Source organism: Sinocyclocheilus grahami, unplaced genomic scaffold, assembly GCF_001515645.1.
Source record: "Sinocyclocheilus grahami isolate Dianchi unplaced genomic scaffold, SAMN03320097.WGS_v1.1 scaffold149.1, whole genome shotgun sequence".
Classification (NCBI taxonomy): domain Eukaryota; kingdom Metazoa; phylum Chordata; class Actinopteri; order Cypriniformes; family Cyprinidae; genus Sinocyclocheilus; species Sinocyclocheilus grahami.
The window spans coordinates 1,132,035-1,145,846 of NW_015505328.1; the positions used below are offsets into that span (position 1 = coordinate 1,132,035).

At 37.4% G+C, this 13,812-nt stretch overlaps 1 protein-coding gene across 3 annotated transcripts; it reads left to right on the forward strand.

Annotated features, from left to right (window-relative positions):
• The first annotated feature begins 3,107 nt into the window (after window positions 1-3,107).
• Window positions 3,108-10,654, forward strand: mapk15 (mitogen-activated protein kinase 15). 3 transcript variants are annotated; one of them, XM_016281455.1, is made up of 14 exons: window positions 3,108-3,267; window positions 3,963-4,061; window positions 4,255-4,284; window positions 4,835-4,925; window positions 5,099-5,229; window positions 5,321-5,484; window positions 5,581-5,720; window positions 5,869-5,926; window positions 5,998-6,135; window positions 6,695-6,800; window positions 7,233-7,566; window positions 8,661-8,767; window positions 9,358-9,501; window positions 10,230-10,654. In XM_016281455.1, the coding sequence occupies exons 1-14, from the start codon at window positions 3,199-3,201 to the stop codon at window positions 10,413-10,415; spliced, it is 1,797 nt and encodes a 598-aa protein (XP_016136941.1). In that variant the 5' UTR covers window positions 3,108-3,198; the 3' UTR covers window positions 10,416-10,654. The 3 variants fall into 3 exon arrangements, with proteins under 3 accessions (XP_016136941.1, XP_016136943.1, XP_016136942.1); XM_016281457.1 differs by having other exon boundaries at window positions 9,422-9,501; window positions 10,230-10,300; XM_016281456.1 differs by lacking the exon at window positions 10,230-10,654 and adding an exon at window positions 9,819-9,857 and having other exon boundaries at window positions 9,422-9,501.
• The last annotated feature ends 3,158 nt before the right edge of the window (window positions 10,655-13,812 follow it).

The following is a 13,812-nucleotide window of genomic DNA, read 5'->3' on the forward strand; positions in this document are numbered from 1 at the left end:
GTGAGAGACAGAATCAAAAAAAAAAAATCCAGAAAATCACATTGTATGATTTTTAAATAATTAATTTCCATTTTATTGCATGAAATAAGTATTTGATCACCTACCAACCAGCAAGAATTCTAGCTCTCACAGACCTGTTAGTTTGTCTTTAAGAAGCCCTCCTATCCTCCACTCATTACCTGTATTAATTGCACCTGTTTGAACTTGTTACCTGTATAAAAGACACCGGTCCACACACTCAATCAATCAGACTCCAACCTCTCCACTATGGGCAAGACCAAAGAGCTGTCTAAGGACACCAGGACAAAATTGTAGACCTGCACAAGGCTGGGATGGGCTACAGGAAAATAGGCAAACAGCTTGGTGAGAAGGCAACAACTGTTGGCGCAATTATTAGAAAATGGAAGAAATGCAAGATGACTGTCAATCTCCCTCGGACTGGGGCTCCATGCAAGATCTCGCCTCGTGGAGTATCAATGATCCTGAGAAAGGTGAGGGATCAGCCTAGAACTACACGGGAGGACCTGGTCAATGACCTGAAGAGAGCTGGGACCACAGTCTCAACGGTTACCATTAGTAACACACTACACCGTCATGGATTAAAATCCTGCAGCGTGGGCAAGGTCCCCCTGCTCAAGCCAGCACATGTCCAGGCCCGTCTGAAGTTTGCCAAAGACCATCTGGATGATCCAGAGGAGGCATGGGAGAAGGTCATGTGGTCAGAGGAGACCAAAATAGAAGTTTTTGGTATAAACTCCTCTCGACGGGTTTGGTGGAAGAAGAAGAATGAGTATAATCCCAAGAACACCATCCCAACCGTGAAGCCTGGGGGTGGAACCATCATGCTTTGGGGGTGCTTTTCTGCATAGGGGACAGGACGACTGCACCGTATTGATGGGAGGATGGATGGGGCCATGTATCGTGAGATTTTGGGCAACAACCTCTTTCCCTCAGTAAGAGCATTGAAGATGGGTCGTGGCTGGGTCTTCCAGCATGACAATGACCCCAAACACACAGCCAGGGCAACTAAGGAGCGGCTCCATAAGAAGCATTTCAAGGTTCTGGAGTGGCCTAGCCAGTCTCCAGACCTGAACCCAATAGAAAATCTATGGAGGGAGCTGAAACTCCATGTTGCCCAGCGATAGCCCCAAAACCTGAAAGATCTGGAGAACACCTTGTATGGAGGAGTGGGCCAAAATCCCTGCTGCAGTGTGTGCAAACCTGGTCAAGAACTACAGGAAGCGTCTGACCTCTGTAATTGTAAACAAAGGTTTCTGTACCAAATATTAAGTTCTATTTTTCTATTGTATCAAATACTTATTTCATGCAATAAAATGGAAATTAATTATTAAAAAATCATACAATGTTATTTTCTGGATTTTTTTTTTTTTTGATTCGGTCTCTCACAGTTGAGGTGTACCTACGATGAAAATTACAGATCTCTCCATTCTTTGTAAGTGGGAAAACTTGAAAAATCGGCAGTGTATCAAATACTTATTTGCCCCACTGTAATTAACATTTAACCATTGACCGTTTTTGCCGAGAAGGGCATAACTGCAGCCTGGAGTTCTCCAAATGGGGGCGGGAACTCCAAAACGGGGTGGGAGCTCCAAAATAGGGCGTTGCTTCCTTCCATTGACAGACAGGCACATGACATGCATGCGCATTTTTTCCCCCCAATCCACTTCAGTGCAAACTCCGCCCCACAGCTCATTCTAAAGATTTTATTGGTTGTGTCAATTAAAGTGTTGATTTCCAAAAAATGCTAACCCCTAAACCTACCCCACACCTGACCCTAACCTTAACCAGTGAAATTGACTGCACGGCGGGATTGGCGCTGAATAACGTGGTAAAGAAAGTTGCAGTTCAGGAGATAAACAGTTAATAAGATTATGCGTTATGACATAGTTCTGTAACTCCCCAACCGGACCTCACCGGACAATAGCACCTTTTTAGTTACACCCAGCGTCACTACCCCCTCATACCTTGCGAATTTCGAGCCCCGGGACGCCCCCGTTGCTTAGACCAAAGCAATAGAGTAAAATTGTTCCCCTGCGCTGGGATGGCTCGCGAGAAAGCTCGTGGGTGATTCTCGTTTATATCATTAAGCAGAGGTTCAAACTCAAGTCCGAATACCACTGGCCACAAGCTTTGGGCTTGGCGCTGAATAACGTGGTAAAGAAAGTTGCAGTTCAGGAGATAAACAGTTAATAAGATTATGCGTTATGACATAGTTCTGTAACTCCCCAACCGGACCTCACCGGACAATAGCACCTTTTTAGTTACACCCAGCGTCACTACCCCCTCATACCTTGCGAATTTCGAGCCCCGGGACGCCCCCGTTGCTTAGACCAAAGCAATAGAGTAAAATTGTTCCCCTGCGCTGGGATGGCTCGCGAGAAAGCTCGTGGGTGATTCTCGTTTATATCATTAAGCAGAGGTTCAAACTCAAGTCCGAATACCACTGTCCACGAGCTTTGGGCTCTGCTCTAACGGAGAATATTTATTTATATAGCATATTTTATTTTAGATGAACTAGAAACAATGCTTAATTTATACATTTTTATTTTGAAATGTAAGTCAATAACAATTGGCTGGAGCCAGAGCCAATGGTGAAAGTCTTTGCGCGAGGAGACCCCGCCCCATTTTGGTGGTTATGCCCACTTTTGGAGTTCACGCCCCATTTTGGAGATCTCCGGTCTGCAGTTCTATCTACTTGGGAAATTTCGCTAATGTAACCGCACTTTTAGCAAACATGCGGCTCCTTTAAGAGATTGCGTCCTATGTATCGTCTCCATGGCGACAAACAATTACAAACCCAGGCGATGCGCAACTCTCTACCAGGCCATATGAGCAACCACAGATATCAATGGTGAAATCCAAACGACAAACATCTGCTTTCAGCAGGTCGAGATTCGCATTTATATAACTCCGTTTAAATGTTTGGATGGTCAATAGTGATTAAGATTAACGCGTGATAAATTCGTGTTTAGATTTATTATTCGGCATACCGCTTAGGAAAAGTTCACTCCTAGTTAGTGGAGTGAATTCATAAGATCTTATTTTTAGTTTTTGTTTATTGAATCTGATTTGTTGCAATCCTGCATTCCTCAAGCAGCCAGGATTTTATTCCTTGCCATGATCAAAATCAATCAACATTAAGATTCATTTTAAGTGGTAAAACAGGAAACAGACGGAATGAACATCACAGAGGTGGAAGAGCACATCACTTTGAAATATGAAATCAAGAGAAGACTTGGAAAAGGGGTAAGATGTACATTTACTGTCATTGTGCTTAAAAAGTGCCAAGATAAACCTTATAAAATCTTGCATAGTTATATAATAAGCAGACAGGGTAATGTATTTGCTGTTATGTTGATAGTCTTGAATTAGACCATCAGCTTCATCTAGACTATCCTAAATAACATTTTAGCAATCATTTGTATGAAATCCCACCTAAAACTGAAACAGGGATCATGGGGCTATTGTTTCTATCATTCATTGGTTTGCACAATAATAGTGATCATATATGCTTGAAAGAACTGCTGTACTGTAACGTTAGTTGCCGGATGCAGTTTAACTAGGTGCAATGAAGGTCTGTTGTTTCTGTTTAATCCTTCAAAAAGTACCTTTTGAGTAAAAATATAAACTACAAAATAGTAAATCTAACATAAAATATGCATGTGCAAAGAAAGGCTACCCTTTGGATTAATAATGGCAGTAAGCATCATAGGGAAACTGCTTGAACTGCTAATAATGGCAGTCAGTAAGGGTTCTGTGGACTGCATGATCTCTCTTCTGTCACTCCAGTAAATAAATGGAAACTGCAGTGAGCACAAATGACTTAAATGAGGGTTTCATGGCAACCCTTCTCTGACAACTGACCATTAAGTCATACACTGTATGTTTTCCTTCAATCAACTATAATTTTATTACGGTGTACTTTCTTATCCGTTTCACAGGCATATGGAATTGTTTGGAAGGCCGTGGACAGAAAAACAGGAGAGACCGTTGCTGTGAAGAAAATCTTTGATGCCTTTAGGAATCGAACAGATGCTCAGGTTAGAGACAAGTAAAGTAGAGAGGTGGAGAATAAGGAATGGTCTGAAATTGCAATAAAATATACAAAATTATACTACTTCTACTGTATGTATGAATAGGTAAACATCAGTTATTCAGATTCAGATCAGTTATTCGTTATTTTTTAAACTGTATCAAATGCATACTCATCTGCTTATCTGCATTTTCCCGTAGAGAACATTCAGAGAAATTATGTTCCTCCAGGTAAGAATATTGCTCTTTGACCAAACCTTAGAATCCAAATATTCATGTTTCTAACCATATTTACACTACTGCTCAAAAGTTTGTTGTTGGTAAGATTTTAAAACGCTTTTGAAAGAATTTTCTTATGCTCACCAAGCTGAATTTATTTGATATTACAGTAAGACAGTAATATTGTTAAATATTATTACATTTTAAAATAATTGTTTTCTATTGTTAATATATATTAAAATGCAATGTATTCCTGTGTCCTTCAGAAATGATTCTAATATGCTAATTTGGTGCTTAATAAAATATCTTATTCTCATTGTTGAAAGCAGTTGTTATGCTCATATTTTGTTCTGCTTATTTGAAATAGAAATCTTTTGTAACATTATAAATTCCTTTACTGTCACTTTTAGTCAATTTAATGCGTCCTTGCTGAATAAAAGTATTCATTTCTTTTGAGAAAAAAATCTACTGAGCCCACACAATAGATTACATTAAAAACTGAATTCTGTGTTTGTTAAGGTATAAAACTTCCTTCTCCCCCCCCCCCCCCCTTTTTTTGCAGGAGTTTGGGGATCATCCTAACATAATTAAATTACTGAATGTCATCAGAGCCCAAAACGACAAAGACATTTACCTTGTGTTTGAATTCATGGGTAAGAGACCATTTGTGTGATCTTTCGCACTTATTGGTCAGTACTCTTCACACCATTATATCCCAATTAATTGTACTTTATGGCAATATTCAGAATTCCAAGTTACTGTTATTGACATGATGTGATTTTGTTCACAGTGTCTATACTATATTCACACCGACTTTTCTTTTCAGACACAGACCTACATGCAGTAATAAAGAAAGGAAGTCTATTAAAAGACATTCATAAGCGTTATGTTATGTACCAGCTTCTTAAAGCGACAAAATACCTTCATTCAGGCAATGTCATTCATAGGGACCAAAAGGTATGTCACACCTTTTAACATCACTTCACGCTTACAGAATTAATTTAAACCATTTCTGGTTTAAGTAATTCCTTTATTTTTATTTCCTAAGCCATCCAACATCTTACTAGACTCAGACTGCTTTGTGAAGCTGTGTGACTTTGGCCTGGCAAGATCCCTGTACCAGATCCAAGAGGATGCCGTGAATCCTGCCTTGACAGAGTATGTGGCAACACGATGGTACAGAGCCCCTGAAATTCTCTTGGGATCCAGTAGGTGCGTGGCCCCCAGAATAGATTGTTTTAAACATTTTATAATGTATTAATCATAATATATAGTATGTTATGATAATGGGTCCTATATTTCCTGCAGGTACACAAAAGGTGTGGACATGTGGAGCATAGGTTGCATTCTGGGAGAGATGCTCCTGGGCAAGCCTCTCTTCCCCGGGACGTCTACCATTAATCAAATCGAAAAAATCATGAGTGCCATTCCACATCCTTCAACAGAGGGTGAGTTCGAATTTTACATGAGACTTGTTCTTTCAGGCAACAACTAAATAAACAAGCCACAAAGAATTATGGATTGTTTCATCAATTATTAATTTATTAAAAACACAAACCAAACTTTGCTAATAGGACTGTGTATTATTTTTCGTAGATGTGTTGGCTATCAGATCAGAGTATGGGGCTTCTGTGATTCAGAGAATGCTGCTTAGGTATGTAATGTTAATATTTAACAGTTTGTCTTCATTCTATGGTTGTTTAGTTGATGTGAACGTGTGTTTAGACCTCAGGTGCCATTTGATGAAATTCTGCCGGCATCAGTGCCACCTGATGCCCTTGATTTAGTGCAGCGCCTGCTGGTTTTCAATCCAGACAAGAGACTCAGTGCAGAGGAAGCTCTGCAGCACCCTTATGTGTCCAAGTGAGTTTTGCTTTTAGTTATTTAATGTAATGTAATGTAATCAAACATGAAATCAAAATTGACCCTGTCTACTTTCCTAACACAGCACTTGACACATTGTATTTGATCATCAGTGCACTATATTTGAAATAAATTAAAATATGATAATAATTGATGAATGGCTATTAAAGGGATAGTACACCTCAAAATGAAAATTCTTGTCATTAATTACTCGCCCTCATTTTGTTCCAAACCTATAAGAAACTTAATTCATCTTCGGAACACAAATTAAGATATTTTTGGTTGAAATCCATTAGCTCTCTGACCCTGCATAGACGGCAATGCAACTGGAATGCTCCCAGGCCTAGAAACAAAGTATGGACATCATTAAAATAGTCCATGTGACATCAGTGGTTCAACTGTAACGTAATGAAGCTACGAGAATACTTCTATAAGTCATAATGATAAATGGCTTTTTTGGAATTATTGCATTGTTGTTATATGAATAAATTAATTACTAAATATATAAATGAATAATAACATTCAAAAATATCCCTCTTCTTTCTATTTGTCATGCAAGATTTCACAACCCAGCCAGAGAGCCTAGTTTGGTCTATGATGTAATTTTGCCAGTGGACGATGACGTCCAACTCTCTGTTACTCAGTACAGAAACAAACTCTATGAGGTGAGTGGAAACTTTTTGCACAGATTTATTTTGACCTTTGTCTCGTGCATTGCTTTGAACAGTCATAATGTTGTGAGTGTACACAGTCATATGATTTCTGTGTTATGGCGACAAATGCTGTGTCACAGTGACAGAAATCTTTCCTCCTGAAAACGTATCACTCCAACAGAGCATACATAATCGTTCACTGAAGTTTAAAAGTTTGGGTTCAGTATGATTTTTATTTTTAAGAAAATAAATGGTAGAATACATTGTAATAATTTTTTGCAATATTACTGTTTTACTGTATTTGTGTTTAAATAAATGCAGCCTTAAAAATCATTAAAATATTAGAAAAAGTGTATCGACCCCAGCTTTTGAATGGTAGTATTTTTACAGTAATAATATATTAGCAAATGCTTAAAAACAACTTTCCAATTTCTCCTGGAAAAGATGATCCTGGAAAAAAGGGCCAGTCGGCAGATGCACAAACAACCTCATTTCGCACAGAAATCAGAGGAGAAGACTGCAGAAGTGAATGGGGACAGTGGAATGGACAAAAGCAATGAAACAGGTGCTGGCTCTCAAAGAGAAGGCAAGCGTGGCGTGGATGGAGATCATGACAGGAAATCTCCTAATGACAAGAAGAGCTCTAATGGAACTGGAGCAGCTGTTGCGAAACCTCTCAGGAGGCCTGAGCAAACACACTCAGCTGCTGAAAGCACCAGCCCAGCAGTGAGCCCAAGTGTGGTCAAAACCTCTTATAACCCCATCACACACATGCCTAGTGAGTTCTGTTTAATAGTGGTTGTGCAATAACATTCAATTACCTCACTTATACATTCAATTATGTGTAATGCACATAAGGCTTTGGTCACTGAATGTCCTGGTTTCAACTTTTATGATAGAATATACACCACCATAGAATAGACTGCAACTATACTACTTAGAATTTGCACTAGTTTGGAGTGTTTTTTTTTGTTGAAAGAAAATAATATTTTTATTCAGCAAGGTGCATTAAATAGATCAGAAGTGACAGTAAAAACATTTATAATGTTACAAAATATTTTTATTTCAAATAAATGCTGTTCTTTTGTAACTTTCTGATTATCAAATAATTTTTTTTAATTTTTAGTTTAAAAATATAAGCAACACAATGAGATTTAACATTGAAAATAAAATAAAATTTTTTTGTTTTCTTTAAAATTTTTTTCTTTGCATATTAGAATGATTTCTTAAGGATCATGTAACACTGAATACTTAGAAACAGTTATTTTAAATTATAATAATATTTTACAACTTTACTGTATTTGTGATTAAATGCAGCCTCGGTGAACATAAGAGACTTCTTCATAGAATAGACTGCAACTATACTACTTAGAATTTGCACTAGTTTGGAGTGTTTTTTTTTGTTGAAAGAAAATAATATTTTTATTCAGCAAGGTGCATTAAATAGATCAGAAGTGACAGTAAAAACATTTATAATGTTACAAAATATTTTTATTTCAAATAAATGCTGTTCTTTTGTAACTTTCTGATTATCAAATAATTTTTTTTAATTTTTAGTTTAAAAATATAAGCAACACAATGAGATTTAACATTGAAAATAAAATAAAATGTTTTTTTTTTCTTTAAATTTTTTTTCTTTGCATATTAGAATGATTTCTTAAGGATCATGTAACACTGAATACTTAGAAACAGTTATTTTAAATTATAATAATATTTTACAACTTTACTGTATTTGTGATTAAATGCAGCCTCGGTGAACATAAGAGACTTCTTAAAAAAACATTTTAAAAAATCTTGCAGACCACAAACTTTGAAATGCTGGTATATTACTCATTAGATAGCCATAAAAAGTATTATCCATTTATCTTCCAGATGGTTTAGTCAAACTGCACCACTACCCAGCTCATTCTCAGCGGATTGGGAGGAGGAATCAAGATACTGGAGGTGTACTGCCCGCAGATGGTGCTAATGGGCCTGTGGTACGTCCTACTGTTTCATTTTATATAAGAGCTGTTGTCTATTCAACATTTAAAGACATTTTAAGTGGTAATATGGTGCAGTTTTTTTGCTAACATCTTAAATGTGACCCTGGACCACAACTTAAGCGTCTTAAGTCGCTGTTAAGGGGCATATTTGTGGCAATAGCAAACAAAAAACATTGTATGGGTCAAAATTATCGATTTTTCTTTTATGCAAAATATCGTTAGGATATTAAGTAAAGATCATGTTCCATGAAGATATTTAGTAAATTTCCTACCCTAAATATATCAAAACTTAATTTATGATTAGTAATACGCATTGCTAATAACTTAATTTGGACAACTTTAAAGGCGATTTTCTCAATACTTTGATTTTTTTTGCACCCTCAGATTCCAGATTTTCAAATAGTTGTATCTCAGCCAAATATTGTCCTATCCTAACAAACATACATCAATGGAAAGCTTAATTATCCAGCTTTCAGATGATGTATAAATCTCAATTTCAAAAAAGGAACTTTATGACTGGTTTTGTGGTCCAGGGTCACAAATGACCATTTAAAATGTGTCATCTGTTCATTCCTTCCAATCAGGGTGTAGACCAGCGAGGTCGCTCTGCCCCTGTGGCACGCACAAACTCTTTCTCTCTCTCACTAGCACAGCCCCAAAATAATCCCCTGCTTCGCAAGGATGAACCCATTGTTTCCCCTGGGTTATGTGTCACCTCTGCTCGCTTGGTGAGTGGCCTTTTGTTTTTTTTGGGGGGGACTCTTGTGTACTCTGACCTGGGAACAATCAATCTGCCAACACAATCTATTGGTTGAGGCTGTGTATGTCACAAGATAGAAAGCAGTGCCATGTTGAGAATCCCCCTCAGTTTTGACACATATCAGGAGGTCTTACTGCCATCTGTTCTAGTGTGTGCATTCTGCCTTTTTTTATGCTAGTCTTTTTGTACCTTAGATCACCTTCATTACTTAGTTTTTATTAAATGATATGTCTGATATGTTTTATGTATTTCCTCATTATGATATCTTAATATCCCTCTGTACAGAACCAGCGGTCTAATTCGCATTCACGTGATGCCAAGCTTCCCGGGGAAGTTTCAGAAAATCACAGCTACCATCTATTTAACCATTAATGTTTCCAGTTTGCATAAAACCCATGTGACCCATTTGACTCTTGTTTACTCTGAGCTGGGAACATTCAGTCTGCCAACACAATCTATTGGTTGAGGCTGTGTATGTCACAAGATAGAAAGCAGTGCCATGTTGAGAATCCCCCTCAGTTTTGACACATATCAGGAGGTCTTACTGCCATCTGTTCTAGTGTGTGCATTCTGCCTTTTTTTATGCTAGTCTTTTTGTACCTTAGATCACCTTCATTACTTAGTTTTTATTAAATGATATGTCTGATATGTTTTATGTATTTCCTCATTATGATATCTTAATATCCCTCTGTACAGAACCAGCGGTCTAATTCGCATTCACGTGATGCCAAGCTTCCTCCAAGGTTCAGCAAGAAGATTTTCCAGAGCAATTCGAATGTTTCTGCAGCCGGCGATCCTCGTGCCAAACTTGGCAGTTATTCTCAGGCGTATGGGACAATCAGCAAAAGTGGACTGGACAATCTACTTAGGAATTGCCACTAAGGTGTAAAGTGTGAGATTAGTGGAGAAATCAAGAGGTAGGCAGACAGCCATTGGAATCTCCCAGATCAAATAGAAATAGTGGATTTCACATGACAAGATAATTATCATCATCACATGCTTTGAAGATTATCGCCATTGTGGAAATCCCAGATTAGTGCTGCCAATAACGCTTTTTCTGATCAGTTTAAATTCAGATGTCAACTTCTTGTTTGTAAATATGTGGTGAAAACATTCATTAAAGGTGTAGAGAACATCTTTGCAATTTGTATGTGTCCATGTTCTTGGCTTAAGAAACTTTAACAACCATTAAGACTTTAGGGAAGGGGTCTAAAGCATTTTATTATATATTAGTGTTATATTATTTTTATATTATCAACTTGAGTTGAACCATTTTATTTAATCTTGTGGCCCCTTAGAAGTTTGTTGATGCCCCCTAGTTAACCACTACTTTAGGGAATTTATATTTAGGGGACATTTATTTTCCCCCAAATTTCATAATATTTCAAAAGATAACATAGCATCAAGTCTCCCATTTCCATACATCATTTGCCTGTTTTGTTGCATCATTTGAATGATGCAAACAATGAAGAACCCCATTAAACAAATATTTCTTCAATACATTGAGTTACTACAGGACATTGAGAGGACATTGTTTAACACTACATTAGTTGCCTAGAAAAGTATTTAACTTAATGTAATTTGTGAGCCCATTTCTCACTATCAACACTCTGAGAACCCCTGAACGCTAGAAATTGGCATTTTCTTTCTCGTCCATATATCTGTTCTATCTTTTAAATAGATATTCGACTCTTGTAGATAACTGTAGAACATTCTAGCAATTACGTAATGGGAAAGTGTCTGCATTTACGTCCCATCTGTACAGTGCGAAGAGGTTTCTCTAGAGTCATGTGACTTCTCGTGGACGTCACACGGTCAGGCTGTGAGAGAGTCGCGGTGGGCGTGGCTAACGGATTCAGATCAGACAAGCTTTACTGCAGCCAACGTCAACGTCAACACAAACCAACAAACACGGACTCTATTTCTACTGTTATTTAATTAACATTCGTTGCAATTTGCTGCGCGTCTCCTAAACTGAAGGGTAAGTCTGTCTTCATTTTAATTTTCTTCTCATTTCTAACAAATATTCTTGAATAACGCAGGTGGATGGACATGGCGCTCGTGTTGTTATGGTGTTGTTTGGTGCGCCAGATTACGGTTCATGTTTTCACGCGAATAAATGTTTAAAGCCAGCTCTGTCAACGCACATTTCTGTCGTTTGAGAGATATCGTTTTTTTGTGCTGTAAACTGCTACGATTTACATTATATGTTACAGCAAATGTGGCTGGTTGGTTCATATATTAACGGCGTGCGCAGGGCCACCCCGTTATAACAGCGACAGATTAACACAGCTTTATTGTTAGGTTAACCTACTCTAGTTTTGATCGAGCTAATAAAACGGCTTACTTGTGTGTAGATTTAATTTTAGGTTTTTGAATGGTTTACCTGTCATAAATTTGTTGCTGAAAGGAGGAAAGGTATGGTATTTCAAAATGTCATTTAGAGTGTCCCTTATGGCTCATTAAAACGGTTTCTTTAAACCTCTTGAGTTTGTGTGTTAAATTTGAGGTAATTGGAGACAAAGCCTTTGTTGTGGGCACTAGTTACCGCTAATATAATTACTGTGTCAGTAGTTCAGTTTGAATGAAGGTCATCGCATAATTTGTGGCAAACCGTTTTAACTTTTTTCCCTAACGAACTAGTGTCTATTTTATGTTACTCTTAAAGTTACTTATTTTTAATTACTAGTAGGTAGTCCAATAGTGACAAATACGTTTTTCAGTTTCACCATTCTTTAAAGGGGTCATTGGATGCCCATTTTCCACAAGTTGATATGATTCTTTAGGGTCTTAATGAAAAGTCTGTAACATAGTTTGGTTAAAATGTCTCAATGGTAGTGTAAAAAAACACCCTTTTTACCCTGTCAAAAACAGCTCTTTTCAGAACAAGCCCTTTTGTAGCATTTTCCTTCAAATGTTAATGAGCTATGCTGACCCCGCCCCTCTCTTCCCAGCTGCTCTTTGAGGGACTGTTTACTTTAGCGGCAAAATCATCGTGAAACTTGCTAATTAGCACATTATTAGGAAAGGCTATTTGCAAAGATTCATTAAAAAACCTTATACTCACTTCTTCTGTAGGTGAAGGTGAATCATAAATGCATTTATGTAGATCGGGGGCGCATTCCCTTCAGAAACAAACGTAATCCTCTGCATCTTCAGCGACTCAGATGTCGGGAGTAAATGACGACTGCTATATTCATTATTACATCCAACAACAGAACACCTCGATTAGAAGAAGTATAAATGAAAACTGACGCATAGCCTACGGCGTAAAGCCTACGGCGTAGGTCCGACGCAGAAGTATAAATCAGCCTTTAGGAGTCATACTTGTCTACATCTGCTCCAGCGGTGAAACAATGGCGGACTGATGACAGCTCACTCAGGGCGGGTTTAAAGTAAAACACCAGTCCAGTCTGTGCTGAAACGATACTGTCAATCAAACTATCGTGGGCGGGGCCTGTTTTTGTGACGTCACACAGACAGGCATCTGAGATAGGCTTGATTTGAGAAAGGGTAAAGATTTTAGTAGATAAAAAAAAAAACATTGGGTGGATTTTTATCATTATAGGGTGGTTGTGTACACACACTGCCAACACACATTTCAGTTCAAACAACTTGCAAAAGTGCATGTAGCATCCAATGATCCCTTTAAATACTAGTACTGATTATTTAGATACTAGTATACATGCTTAGTTAGAATTGTTCTAGTTACAACGGAAAAGGATGCTGAGACTAGTATCCAATAAATAAATACTAGTGAAGCTGGAATAGATAGGCTACTAATAGCTATTGGTAATAATAGTAGTATTTGCTAGTAATTGGTAATAATACTAGTACTTACTAGTTAAACTTGTTGAATAGCCTACTTATTAGTAAAACTGGTCTACATACCAGAAGGAACTGAAATAAATTAGGGATGCTCCGATCTGCCTTTTTCGCCTCCGATACCGATTCCGATTCCTAGGGATCGGTATTGGCCGATACCAATCCGATACCAGTGAAGTTTTTTTCCCTCATTTAAATAAATGTAGAATTTATATATCTCTGTGTGTGGAAATGATAATCATTCTTTCACAATACTAGATACAGACTACTTCATTATAAAGAAAAATAAAATAAACAATAAATATGAAAAAATATAGGCCTATGTATATTTATAATCTATGACAACATTTTATAATAAACTAGGTTAGTGGATAATTCGGCAGCAAAAGTTATTCTAGAAAAATCAGTGCACAATAATTTTAGAAATCCAAACATTTAGTGAAAAAACAATATT